The 13,301-nt window shown below is 45.4% G+C and overlaps 1 protein-coding gene across 2 annotated transcripts in view; it reads right to left on the bottom strand.

The window, feature by feature from the left end:
- Positions 1-13,301, bottom strand: part of PLXNC1 (plexin C1) — a 305,776-nt gene that overhangs the window by 124,884 nt on the left and 167,591 nt on the right. For both annotated transcript variants that reach the window (XM_057556153.1, XM_057556152.1), the window contains one exon: positions 747-887. In XM_057556153.1, the coding sequence (XP_057412136.1) occupies positions 747-887 (141 nt within the window). The remainder of the gene's footprint in view (positions 1-746; positions 888-13,301) is intronic.

Consider the following 13,301-nt stretch of genomic DNA (forward strand, 5'->3'; position numbering starts at 1 on the left):
CACAGAAGGTGCTCATTAAACGCTTGCTGAAAAAATTGATAACTGCTATATAATTTCAGACAAGTCATGTGGTATCTCTGAGTTTATTTTCTTCTCCTTCCCCCTGCACCTCCCCCCAGTGAATAAAAATCTCAACTCGACCAGTGGTGTATCCACACAGTGGAAATAAACAGTTCTCAGAGATAAAAGGCGAGGGGAGCCTCAAAGGGTTTCAGATTTCTAACCTCTCTGTGGTGGTTGTGGGTACGAAGGTTAGAAAATGAACCACCCCCTCTGCGGGCGGCAGGTGGGCTGGGGAGAAGGAACATCTGTTTTTTTCCTTCTTTTTAGCCCTATAATCTTTTACCTCTTTGAAGTTGTGAGAAATCAGGTGCTTTGTACATTTCCATTATAAAGGAGATAGAACTAAAAAGTTAAAAGTCTTAGGAGGGTGAGCCGGGATGCGGTAGGGGCCAGGTCTCCAGGTGCCTCACCTAGGCGGCTTGTGAGTAAGGAAGGGAACCGTCTTGGCAAGTTCCCAGGAAGCAAGGGGTCTGTCACATCCATACATGGGTAGGAGGTTATTACAAACAGATTTCCAGAAATTTCTTTCAGGCCATTTCGGTGAGGGGAGGTGTCTCTGAGCAGTTCACAAAGCAGTTGGTATGGTCTTATGTATAACCCAGAAGCAATACAAAATACAAAATACAAAAGCACAAAATGGATCAATACTAAAATCGACATGGAAGAAGGCACAGAAAACTAACCTTAAGTAACTGGCCATTTCCAGTCCCCAAGAATAAAACAGTCCTGTTCATTACCACGGTACCATACACGGATGTCAGGTCGGAATGGATCAAGGTAGATGATGCGATTGGTTGGACTCTTTCAGGTTGATCCTTGTCATTCTGAACATGCACACAAACGCACAAATAAAAAAAAAAGATAATTTTTAACAGTGATAATTCTCATGATGACAAAATGTCACTCATGCCCACCTGGGAAGGATCCTACTGGAGCCCCAAATACATTTTCTTAGACAAGATCCCCAGGAACAACCTTTTATCCCCTTTATCGGCAGAATCACCACGCTTGCCCAACCCATTTGTTTACTGTGTATTAACATGTATTGATTGCCAGCAGTGAGCTAGCCATCCATTTAACGCTCCCCCAGCTGATATATGAAACTGAGTTCCACTTTATTGCCAAAAAAGAGCCCACCGCTGAATTGGGAGGGAGACAGTCTTATACATGGCTGTTTGCAGGATCATGCTGAAATTTATTTTAACAAGGGTTTGGCTTCTGTGAGGTTAAACAAGCCACTTTCAGACATGTGAGACGGACCATCCTATTGGGTGTGATGGCAGAGAGGAGGGACTCTGGATTTACAAGAAGAGTGCAGTGTGTTAGCCCAAAGACAGGGTAAATCATTCAGAGGGTAAAGAGGGAAAGACAGAGTCATGGATGGTGGGTAAGACAGAGCCACAGGGCTAAAGAGGAACCAAGCACAAGGGCTGGACCCGGTGCTGATGTTCTTGAAGAAGAAATGGAAAGCCTAACTCTCAACCTGAAGGCATGTAAATGGTCTGAGGTTCTGAGCACACAGAATCACATGCTCACTCCTGATCATTAAATAAAGCCCCTCTTTAAACCCAGAGCAGACAGTGTGTCGACTAAAATGTCTTTTTCTTCCTTGTTTAAAGGCATGAAGTGCTTCATGCTGCTTCCTGCTTTCAACGACAGGAAACCGAGTTTCTTACACAAATCTCTGGAAGATACAGAGCTAGAAAGAGTCGTTGCCTTCTACAGCTACTGAACACGGTGCGATAGCATACTTTATCTGCCAGAGTTTGGTTCCCAACTGTACTAAGGTTTGCAAAGGCACATCTACGCTTCAACCAATAGGAGAGCCGGCAAACTTCTGTAAGCATCACCGCAACTCCTAAAATCGCCCCGTTTGGAGAGGGGGGAGGTAGGCAAGGGGAGGCTAAGACTTATTAACTTCATTATATTACTGCCGACAGTGTTTATGTCTTTCAATTTATGTCTTATTAAATATTCATTATTTTTAAACCCACCAAGTTTCATTAACATCTACACTAAATGGATTCATGGACTAAATTGATTTCTGAAGCCTTTAAAGTGCCGTCTATATTTCTTTGTTGAAGTTACACTGGGAGGAAAAGACATGCTGGCAAGGATTTCGCCAATATCGTGATCTCTGCTCAAGGAAAAGATGTCATAACCTAAGAGAACGTGGCGTATTTGCATACAATATTCCATAGTGAACTCAGTTTAAAAAGATTTTTAGAAAGCCCATTGGAGATTTTTTTTTTTTCCTGTTAAAAATATACTTTTCATACAGTCGGGGAAGATGAGGAACTGTCCTGTTAAAATGAAGCTGAGAAAAAAAATCTCTGTGGGTCTGAGAATCAGAACAATAGATCACTGTTTAGATAAGGATGCCTCGTGACTATGAGTAGAAAAAAGTCGGTGACCTTTAGATGTAAAAAAAAAATAAACCCACACCACACATCTTGCTTTAAAATAAAACCAGAATTGTTCAAACTTAAAATCGGCCGACCACGCCTCTTCTTTTTATTAAATAATTGAGCATCTCAGAAGTGCTTAACTCAGAGAATTGGACGTCATCTCTGCCTGGGCATCTGGAATGTTCTAACACCACTATCTTTGGCTGGAGGACTCCGTTTTCCCTCATCCCACGACACAGACAGAGTAATGACTGTGGACTGTTGATTATCCATCCACAAGGACCAAATGGGATAGTGTCCTCCCACGTCTGGTATAGTAGGTGCTTAATAACTGTAGCTATTTAGATTAGCCAAGAACCGTGACATCACAGTTAGCCTTGGCTGAGGTGGGATGAGATATTCTGTTTGTGAAAGACTGACTCCAAAAAAACCCAGAAGTGGCTCAAAAGCCGAAAACGAACAAGGAGAAAATTGCTTCTAAATTACTGTCCCATCCTCTTCTAGCATCCTTCCCTGGCTTCTGACTGTTTCTCAATAATTGCAGTTTTCCAAATTAAGTCCTGGATCAATAACAGGGGTAAGTAGTAGGGCCATTAAATCAATGTTCCTGAATTTGAGAGCTGGTGGCATAGAACAAACCACCTGGGACTAGGGGTCAGAGAAGTTAGGTTTGCATTCAAGCTTGGTTCTCGTCCCCTGGGTGATGTGGGCAATTTATCGAACCCTGTTGGGATTGGCTTTCTCAGCTGTGAATAAGGCCAATGGTGTCTGATCGGTAGGGTAATTATGAGGGAGAGATAATAATGATGGTAGTAATAATAACATGTTGATACATGCTAGCTGCTATTATTAGTAGTAACTTGCACTTACTGTGTGCTGCTTGGAATATTTTATAATACTCCGACTAAATAAGGATAGTATAGGGTAGTGAGCCGGACCTCCAGGCTTTCGATCCTGGCTCTGTCACTTTCTAACTAAGTAATTTTGTGCACATTACTTAGCTTCTCTGTGACTCAGTTTCCTCCTCTATACAATGGAAGTGACGATAGCAGCATTTAGGTCATAGACGCATCACGAGGACTGAATGAGTTAGGACACAAGCCTAGGTAAAGCTTAGAACAGCGTCTGGCACATAGTAACACACAATCCACGCCTGCTATCATTACCTTATTTAAAAACACAAACGGTTGCTGCCACACCTGGGGCAGTTATGCCCACCTCCTCCTTTGCCACAAAACCCTAATTTTGTTCAGGTAGCAATAAACCCAAGCCTGGGAAACCATGATTAGCCTAAGCCACCCAGTAATCCCATTCCCGGTTGCCTGGTACTTGCCTTCCTACCCCTTAAGAGCTAGGGGTGGCCATGTGGTCCAGTTTGGGTCTGTGAGATGCAAGAAATCCACTGGAGGAGCTTCTAGGAATAAGCTTCCTCCTTGATAAGAGGCGGCTCTTGAGGAGAACTCATTTGCCCCTCTTCCCTCACTTCCTCCCTTTGGAATCTGTGACGTGAGGTTATCCGTGCAGAGTGGTGACAGCCATTTTGCTTCCATGACGTTCAAGATGGAGGGTGAAAACCAACAGATTGGTGCAAGGGAAGGACAAAAGACCCTCGGTTCTTGAGGACACCGCTGAGCTCAGACTTCCAAGCTTTAAACTTTTTACTAACAATGATGTTATGATTTAAGCCGCTGCTTATGGCTTGCAACGCAAAGCAAGTCCCTGTGTAAGAAATGAGAGTCATGGCTGGGGACACGGCACTAGACTCTAGCTTTTCCTCAGCTACAAAGGACCAGGAACTGGCCAAGCGCTTGTTCCTCTCACCCTGGAAGATCCCGGCCACAGTCAGGATTGTGTAGCCAATTACCACAGCGGGCCTGGAAGAAAATAGGAAAGAGCGGGCTTGGACCTCAAGTAAACTCGAAGGGCTGCTCTGGCTGAATGGAAATGGATTCTTTTGTGCTGGAAACACACAGAAATGGACAGGTCCCTGTGAATGGAAAAAGGAACCCTCTGAATGGCTTCCTTTTGCTCACTTCAGCAAATGCAAACAAAAGAAAGACAGGCTCCAGAGAAACCTGCTCACAAAAGTGAAATTAATACCTGGGGAGCCAAGTAGAAAAAGGGAGAAAATAGTGCAGGCGGCCCCCTGTGTCCAGAGATTATTTTCACTCTTTTTTTGGGGGGGACCTATTTTCTATCTTGCCCTTCTCTCCCTTTAGGGCATAATCACTAATGTTGCTCTCAGCCTATTCTGTCTAGTTTATTACGTGTAATTTATTTCTGAATTCCGGCCTCTGCTTGTTCTTCTGTGTGTAACAAGGTTAATGCCTTGTAATGATGCTTTTGCCAGTTCTGCCTCCCGCGACAAAATCCAATCTTGATTTAGCTCTAAACCTTGTCTCCCCTTTGGGCTTTCTTGGCTCCCTCAGAGTTGTCACTCTGTGTCTCCTGCCTGCCATGTCTAACCACACGTCCCGCCTACACTAGAGCCGGCTCTCACAGGGAAACTTTTTCCAGTTTGAGGAAAAAGCTACCTTGTCTCAAATGATGTTTGGGCTAAAAAAGAGAGAGCCTTGGGCTTGACACACCAAAGCGGAACCAAGGCTACTGGGAAGGGGTGAGTGCTGGTGTGTGTGTGTGCGTGCGTGCATGCGTGCGTGTGTGTGTGTGTGTGTGAGAGAGAGAGAGAGAGTATTCAGGGAATACTGGGCACATGACGAGGGAAACAGCTTGACCTCCTCGTAGCTCCTTCATACGATCTTTCATTGACCATAAACACCCCCCGATTCCAGGGCGCACCAGCCATGTATCCTAGGGTGTGAATGGCACTCTCGGGACTTGAGTACCACGTGGCCCTGCCCCTACCACGTGGAAGGGGGCCTGACTCAGCGAGGATCACCTGGAACGCTCACAGCCAAGCTGCAGCTATCATGGGAACAGCTGGAGGAAATGTGCACAAAAGTGGCCCCTCAAGCGTTGGGGAGACGGCAAAAGCCAAGTCTTTGATCCCCCAAGGTGATGAAAGGACTCCCTTATTTTGGTTTTTCCTTATGGGGCCAGGGCAAATACCAACTGGAACTTCTTACACATTGATAGAAAGCCTCTCAGGCAGGTAATTTTGTAGTCTGCTCCTCTTTGGCATACACTTATGGGGAGCAGTTTCTTCATCATTACTTACCCAGGGGCCTACTGGCAGTTAGGAAACCTCAGCAGGAGTCCTATGCCCAAGATCTGGCCCTGCTCCGTCCCTGACAGGCTGCTTGATTTGGGCAAGTCCCTGAACATCAATAACCAAATCTGTAAAATGGACCCAATAATACACACGCCCTGTCTATTAGCATTGTTGTGAGGCCCAAATGAAAGCATGTGTCTGGAAATAATTGGAAAACTATCTTTATCAAGCTAGAGAATAGAAAGAACAACTATTCACCCAAGTTAGATAGTGATTGTATTGGCCGTTAAGGCGCCTGTCGCTTTTCTTTATTCTTCTAGAGTATACCGCATTGATCGGGTTCTAACTTTACGGCACCTCTCTGATCATCTGAAGGAAGAATTAACCTTGGGGACTCAAATGATCCAAAGGAAAAGTTCAAAGTGTGCAGGAGCAATAAAGAAGGGAAGTTTAGGGACATACCTGGGCAGCCGCTATACCAGGCAAGCATGGGGGGCGTGCAACCCAGCCACGGGAAACATGCAAAGTGGTGAGGTTTGTATTTCACATCCTCCCACGGGCTCTTCCACCTGCTTCCCTCCCTCCAAGGCCCCAGTGTCCTCCAGCCTCCCAGGCCTTCCTACTGCCAAAGTCCCACTCTCCAAGATTTATCCTGCCTTTTTCCTGCTTCACACTCCATCCCCCATCTAAATCTCCATCCCTTCCATGTGGCTACTTTCAGTCAATTACCTACAAAAAGACAACCTGGGGCTTCCCTGGTGGCGCAGTGGTTGAGAATCTGCCTGCCAATGCAGGGGACATGGGTTCCAGCCCCGGTGTGGGAGGATCCCACATGCCGCGGAGCAGCTGGGCCCATGAGCCACAATTACTGAGCCTGCGCATCTGGAGCCTGTGCTCCGCCAACAAGAGAGGCCGTGATAGTGAGAGGCCCGCGCACCGTGATGAAGAGTGGCCCCCGCTTGCCACAACTAGAGAAAGCCCTCGCACAGAAACGAAGACCCAACACAGCCATAAATAAATAAATAAATAAAAATTAAAAAAAAAAAAAAGACAACCTGACTCGAACAATTCACAAAAATATATGAATGGCTGATAGTGTAAAAAAATGCATTTTCCTAGATTCTTAGAGTTGGAAGAGACACAGTTCAACCATGTTTTTCCATGAGGAAGCTACTGGCATTCTAGATGGGATATTTCTTCACTATGCGGGCTGTCCTCCATGATGCAGGACTTTTAGCATCCCTGACACCTGCCCAAAAATACCAGTAGTGCCCCCCCCACCATCATTTTGACTTCTGCAAAAGCTCCCTCTCTCCCACTGCTAAATACCCTTTAAATAAATGGCATCATCTTCTTTGAGAACCTGTGGAATCGCTCCCAAGATTTCAGAGTTGCTGGAAAATGATTATTTAGATATTTCTTCCCTCCAACTCTCTCCCTCCCTATTTTCCCCATCATGGTGAATGGTACCAACATCCACCCTCAGCTCCTCTCTTTCCATCACTCCCCACACCCAATACCTGAAAAATCTCAGCTGAATTTCCCAGCAATCTTACATCTATCTTCTCCATCTCCATGGTTTCCACCCAGTCCAAGCCCCCATCATCTCACTCCTGATCTACAGCAAGAGCCTCCTGGTTTCTCTCTTTCAACCTACAATCTATTCTCCATCCAGTAGCCAGAGTGATTCTTTAACATATAAAGTAGGTCACGTTACTTCTTTGACTAAAATTCTTCAACAGCTTTCTATCACACTTAGAATTAAACCCAAATGCTTCCCCAGGTCCTAGCTGATCTGGTCCCTGCCTACTCCTTCAAACTTATCCCTTGTCACTCTTCTCCTTCACTCTGCTTCAGTTCCCACAGTGTCTTTCTTTCAGACTCTTTAGCATGTTCCCATTTTTCTGCCTCAGGGCCTTTGCATATGCTATTTCTGCTACCTCCCCTCTCTTCACACCTTGTAGGCTGGTTTTTTTTTTAAATCTTTCAGGTTTCAAGTTCAATGTCACCTCCTCATGGACACATGACTATAGATCATCCTATCCCTATGCCAGTAGTTATTCTGAATCATAACATTCCATTTGTTTCCTTGAAAATAATTATAATTACATTGCTTTCAATTTTTTTATTTAATGTCTGTCTCCCAGTAGACTCTAAGCTCTACAATAGTTTATCTTACTCTACACTCTGAATGCAGCATATACCTCAGCATCTGGCATGTTGTTAGTTGTCAATAAACATTTATTGAATGAATGAATGAATACATGGATCAATATTTGAATGCTTTCAGTCAATATCTCACCAGGCAACCCTGGTACATTGCTAAGTAGGTCTAATCATTACAAAGTTCTACTGAGGCAAAATTTGTCCCTTGCAAGCACTGGGCCTTGGTTCTGCCTTTGGGAACAATACTAAACTATCCCACATCTGCTGCCATGTAGCTTGGCCTTCTCTAAATTTCACATCCATAGTTCACTGACAGCTTGCAAAAGACAGTTCCTAGGTCTTTTGCCATCTCCATCTATAGACAGTCTACAGACTCAGTGTACTTAAAATGAGGCTCTAAGTAAACAAAATACTTTAGGTATTTCCGTATCCTCTAACCAAAGTGAAGAATAATAGCACTGTTCTTCTCCCATGATTAGAACAGCATAACTTACGAACTGTTGCATTTGGCTAACTCTTTAAAATAGAAATATTGAATAACATAGTGGTAGCATGGAAGAGTAGAAAGAACAAGAGATTTAGGGTAAAAAAAAAAATGTGGGTTCAAGTTCAAGCTCTATTACTTATGAGCTGTCTCTAAGCAGTCACTTAACCTTTCGGAGGCTTCTCCACCCACCCACCTGCTCTATCCAGTCCATTTATGAAGCACTTGGCCAACTGTAAAAATCCAGGTGGGACTGAACCCCCTATTGTCAAACTAAGCCAATCAAATGAGTTTTGAAACAAAATGCAGCATCTTGTCATTGGTTTTCTGACACACACAGTAATGGAATGAGTGCTTGGAGTGGGGACTGCACTGACATCCACAGTTCCTGCAAAGAATTCCGGGAATCCATGAAACTGGATGAGAAAAAAAATCCTATTTTAGCGAACTCTGACTGAAATTCAGCATTTCATTTAATTATGAATGCAGACCACAGTCATATTAACTGAACCTGTGACTTTGTCATCAAAAGAAATCAGATATCTTCATATCATTTTATAGTTGTTGTAGGTATCTCAAAATATCATTTGTGCTTATCGCTACTTTGAAATGATGGTAGTTACCGCTGCTAGGTCTTGCTATTTAATGTGCTAAGATATATTACTCTATTTCAAATTGGAAAAAACATTTTGATATATCTGTAGATCAATATAATTGGTTCATTTTGCAACTCTTTTTATTTTATGTATTTAAAACCACTGCTCTGAGGAGGGATCTACAGGCTTCCCCAGAGGTCCACAGCACAAGGGCTCCACGGGAGGGAGGGGCACAGAGATGTTGCTAATAAGCCCAGGAGACTGAGACTGGGTGACACCTAAGACTACCAGCTGCTCTGGGCCACCCAGCCCTCCTGATGCCTCAGAGAAGCAAGGACCAGCACGTGGAATCCAATTTCTAAGATTGCTCGCTGATGGCAAAGGAACCTCAGAAGAACGTCAGTGCAGAATAATTAGGAACAGTTGATGTGTTCGAGAATATGCTTCTCAGGTGGACTCTTCCAAGACCAGGCTGGAGGGGCAGGAGGGAAAGACCAGGAATCTGGCCTCATTGGTGAGGGAGTCACAGGGAAACTCCCTTCTCTCTAGGCTACCGGGCTTTTATTCCTCCTATAAACACAGCTCCAGGGGCTTGGGCTCCTCTTGGAAGCTCTTCTCTCGCCGAGCTGTAACCACATCTTCTCCACTAGATGGAGAGCACCTTCCTTCCAGTTCAACAAATACTTACTGAGGGCCCACCGTGCAGCAGACGGCATTCTGGATGCCTGGGAAACACACTGATGAGACCCCCCTGGCCGCTCCCCTCGAGGCACTTACAGCCCCAATGGCACCGTGTTGAGCCCAACACAGAGCCTGGCACACAGCTGGCACTCCACAGAGGCTGGCAGAGTGGATCCCCAATCCCTCACTTCCTGGCCAACCGCTGGCTTAATGGCCCTTTCTGGGGGGTCCCAAAGATATCTAAAACTCGATGAAAATTAAACTAATTGGTCACCAACACCTCTCAATTCTACATCTTAAAAAGCTATTTCATTTAATCCCTCCTCTCCACCTGCACTGCCACCACCTCAGTTCACGTCTCCAACACGCTCACTTGGATTACCGCAGCCCACGCAGTCCATCTTTTTTCTCTCCACATTCGTTGCGGCCACCGCTCTAGACCAAGGCAACATTATTTCTCACCTGGACTACTTCGAGAGCCTCCTGCCTCTGCTGGGGGCCAATCTCTCATTCATGCCCCAAAGGGCAGCCATTTATTTAGGAATTCAAATCCAGTGGTGTCCCTTCCCTTCAAAGGCTCTTCTAAGCTTTCAGAAAAAAATATAAGCTCCTTCCCACTGCCCACCAGGACTACAGGATCCGCTGCCGCTTCCTTCCCCAACCTCTTCCCCCGACACTCTCCCCGCTCCACCTCCCTAACTCAACCACGCTAGCCTTTGGTTCTTCAGAATGACCAAGTCATTTCCCCTTTCGAGGCCTTGCACTGCTCCCCAGTTCCCCTTGGGGACGTGTACAACTATCCTTCCTCATCTTCCTGGTGGCAACTCAACCTCCTTAAAGAGAACTTTCCCCAACACCTCAACTAACACGGCTCTCTTACGTCCTGTTATTTCTCTCAGGGCCCCCATCTCAGCCTGGGCCTTAATTTTCTCATCTGTAAAATGGAAGTAACGACATTACCCATCTCATAAAGTTGTGGTGAGGATTAAACGAGTAAATATTGGTAAAGTGCTGACTTAGGACAATACTTGGTGCAAAGTGAGTGCTCTAGGAGTGCTAGCTATCATTTTAATATAAAAATAACCTCTTTATTTGCTGCATATTTATAGTCTACTCTGTTGACCATGGTAGAAATATTTCCTCACAGTGCTTGGTACATAGTAGGAACTCAATAAGTATTTGTTGGTCCTTCTAATCAGCTGTTTTGCCTCTCATCTTGCCTCATCCATTCTTCTGAGTGATCTCTCTAGAACACAATCAGATCATGTCTGCCTAGAGCCCTGCTGTTGCCCTCATCAGCCATGGGCCATGGCTTTCACACCCTGCTCAGCAGAGTCCCAGAAGTTCCTTTGAGATGCCACAGGGACAGGCAGGGGGTGGGGGGAGGGCGAGTTGCAGGATTCTGGGAACCTCCCCACCCCTGCTTCACCCTGAGCCCCGGCACTTGGCAATGGCCTCACCCAGAACAGCAGGTCAATGATGATTTATTAGCCTTTTTCTCATACTGAGCCTCTGGTTTAAGATTTAAAGCCCAGGTTTAGAAAGTCTGAAAACAACTGACCATCAGGATAAAATCCAGCCATCTTGGCCAGTCTTATTAAGCCCTTTGCCATCTGGCCCTGCATGCTCATTTCTGGACACTCCCCAGCCAGGGTGAGCTACCTGCGGTTCACAAGCTTATTCAACTTCCCGCTTGGGCACAAGCTGTGCCCTGTCTCTGGAACTCCCTTTCTTGCCTCTTCTACTTGGCTTCAAGACATAGCTCCAGCATCACCTCTCTGAAGCTTCCCAGGTCCTCCAACGCTGAGTGTGACACTCCTTCTTGGGGCTTCCGCACCACCGTTTTGCTAAATCTCTCACGATGTCTTAGGGCAATGTGAAGGTTTGTTTTACTCTCACCCCTTCTGTTACAGCAGGCGTCGGTAAACTACCAGCTGTGGACCCAATCTAGCCTGCTGCCTGTTTTTCTGAATGACCCCCTGCCAAGCTAATAGTTTTTACATTTTTAGATGGTTGAAAAAAATCAAAAGAATAATATTTTATGACAAGTAAAAATTATACATGAAATTCAGATTTCTGTGTCCACAAAGTTTTACTGGAACATCCCCGTGCTTGTTCATTTATATGTTGTCTATGGTTGCTTTCACACTTCAATGGCAGAGTTGAGCAATTGCAACAGAGACTGTATGTGGCCTGCAAAGCCTACGAGATTGACGATCTGACCTTTACAGAAAAAGTTTGCCGACTTCTGCAATAAGAACATTGGCCAGAGAGGTGGGGTGGGGATTGCTGGGGTCAAATCCCCCTCATAAATCCTCTGAGGAGATACTACGTGTAACTATTGATTAGACAGACAGTCAAACCCATGAACTACAGAAACAGTAAAACTTAAGTCACAGTTCTATTTGGTTTTGTGATAGTATATAAATTAGTATTAATTTTCTATCTTGATGAAAATGCTAAGAAAAACTATGAGCACAATTGATATAAAAAAAATCTTACCACTACCATACCCCTGCTTCCACAAACAAGTTAGACCCAGGATGCCTACAAATTGCCCCCCAGCAGACTTGGGTGTTTCTCTGAGCAGGCCTCAGTGATCATCAGCTCTGTGCCACCACATATTCAAGGAAGGCAGAGGTAGGTCATGGAGAAGCCTGAAGGGAGGTAGAGATGATTCCATGCTGCTGTAGTCAACATGGCAATCACGGTGTGGCTCTTCCACCTTTCCATTCCAAGGCAACCCGCCCACACACCTACCGGGGACCACTGCATGATGGTCTTCCTTCTTCTGACTGGACCTGGGGTCGGTACCTGCCCCAAGGGCAATGAATCCCTACCCTGAACGAGGGCTCATAATCTGGAGTGAAAGGATGGGTTGGACCCCATTCTCTCTCTTTCCTGGTAATTTGAACTAAATAATACAGAAAGCTGTTGCCAGTTGGTAGCCGATGCAGAAGGTGAAATGCTATTGAAAGGCAGAGTGGGGATCAGGTCAGGCTGAGGCACGTTCAGGTGGAGGGGGTGAGGGGCAGATGTTTGAGGAAGCTGAGGGGGTCATTTCGTAGCAGGACTGAGGGAAGCAGCCACGCTAAGTCATGTTGACAACGAAACCTTAGAATGAGCATCTGTCATACTTCCTGCTGTTACGCCCCTTTCCACTGCCATGAGTCCGGAACCCCCTTCCCACTCTGTATCAGACAGCCCCATCCTAGTACTCCTAAATAATCACGATAGTAATGACAGTAAATACATACATAGCATTTACTATAGGTCAGGTAGTGTTCATACATATTAACTCATTAATCCAGACAAAAATCCTATGAAACAAAGAGGATCCCTACTTCTAGATAAAGAAACAAGCACAGAAAGGTTAAATCATTTGCCCAAGGTCACACAACTGGGAAGTGGCAGCTGTGGTCCCAGGCAACCTGGCTCCAGAGTCCGTGCAGACAACCACTGCACGGGACTGCTCCTCCCCCTAGATTTCCATGTAATCCCACGTGTCTCTAGCCACTAAATCCCCCACCCCCTTGCTTGAGCTTGCTTATGTGGATCTTTGCTTCACGCAACCAACCGTGCCTAATTAGGATAGAAACTGGTATCAGGATTGATGTTGTAAAGACCAGACCCTTGAAGAGAATTCTGGTGTGGTGTACAGCAGAGTAGAAGGCTCTAGACATCTTCCCCCGCACCCCACATCCTGGAATGAAATGCAAATAGACTGCTGT

Source organism: Balaenoptera acutorostrata, chromosome 11, assembly GCF_949987535.1.
Source record: "Balaenoptera acutorostrata chromosome 11, mBalAcu1.1, whole genome shotgun sequence".
Classification (NCBI taxonomy): domain Eukaryota; kingdom Metazoa; phylum Chordata; class Mammalia; order Artiodactyla; family Balaenopteridae; genus Balaenoptera; species Balaenoptera acutorostrata.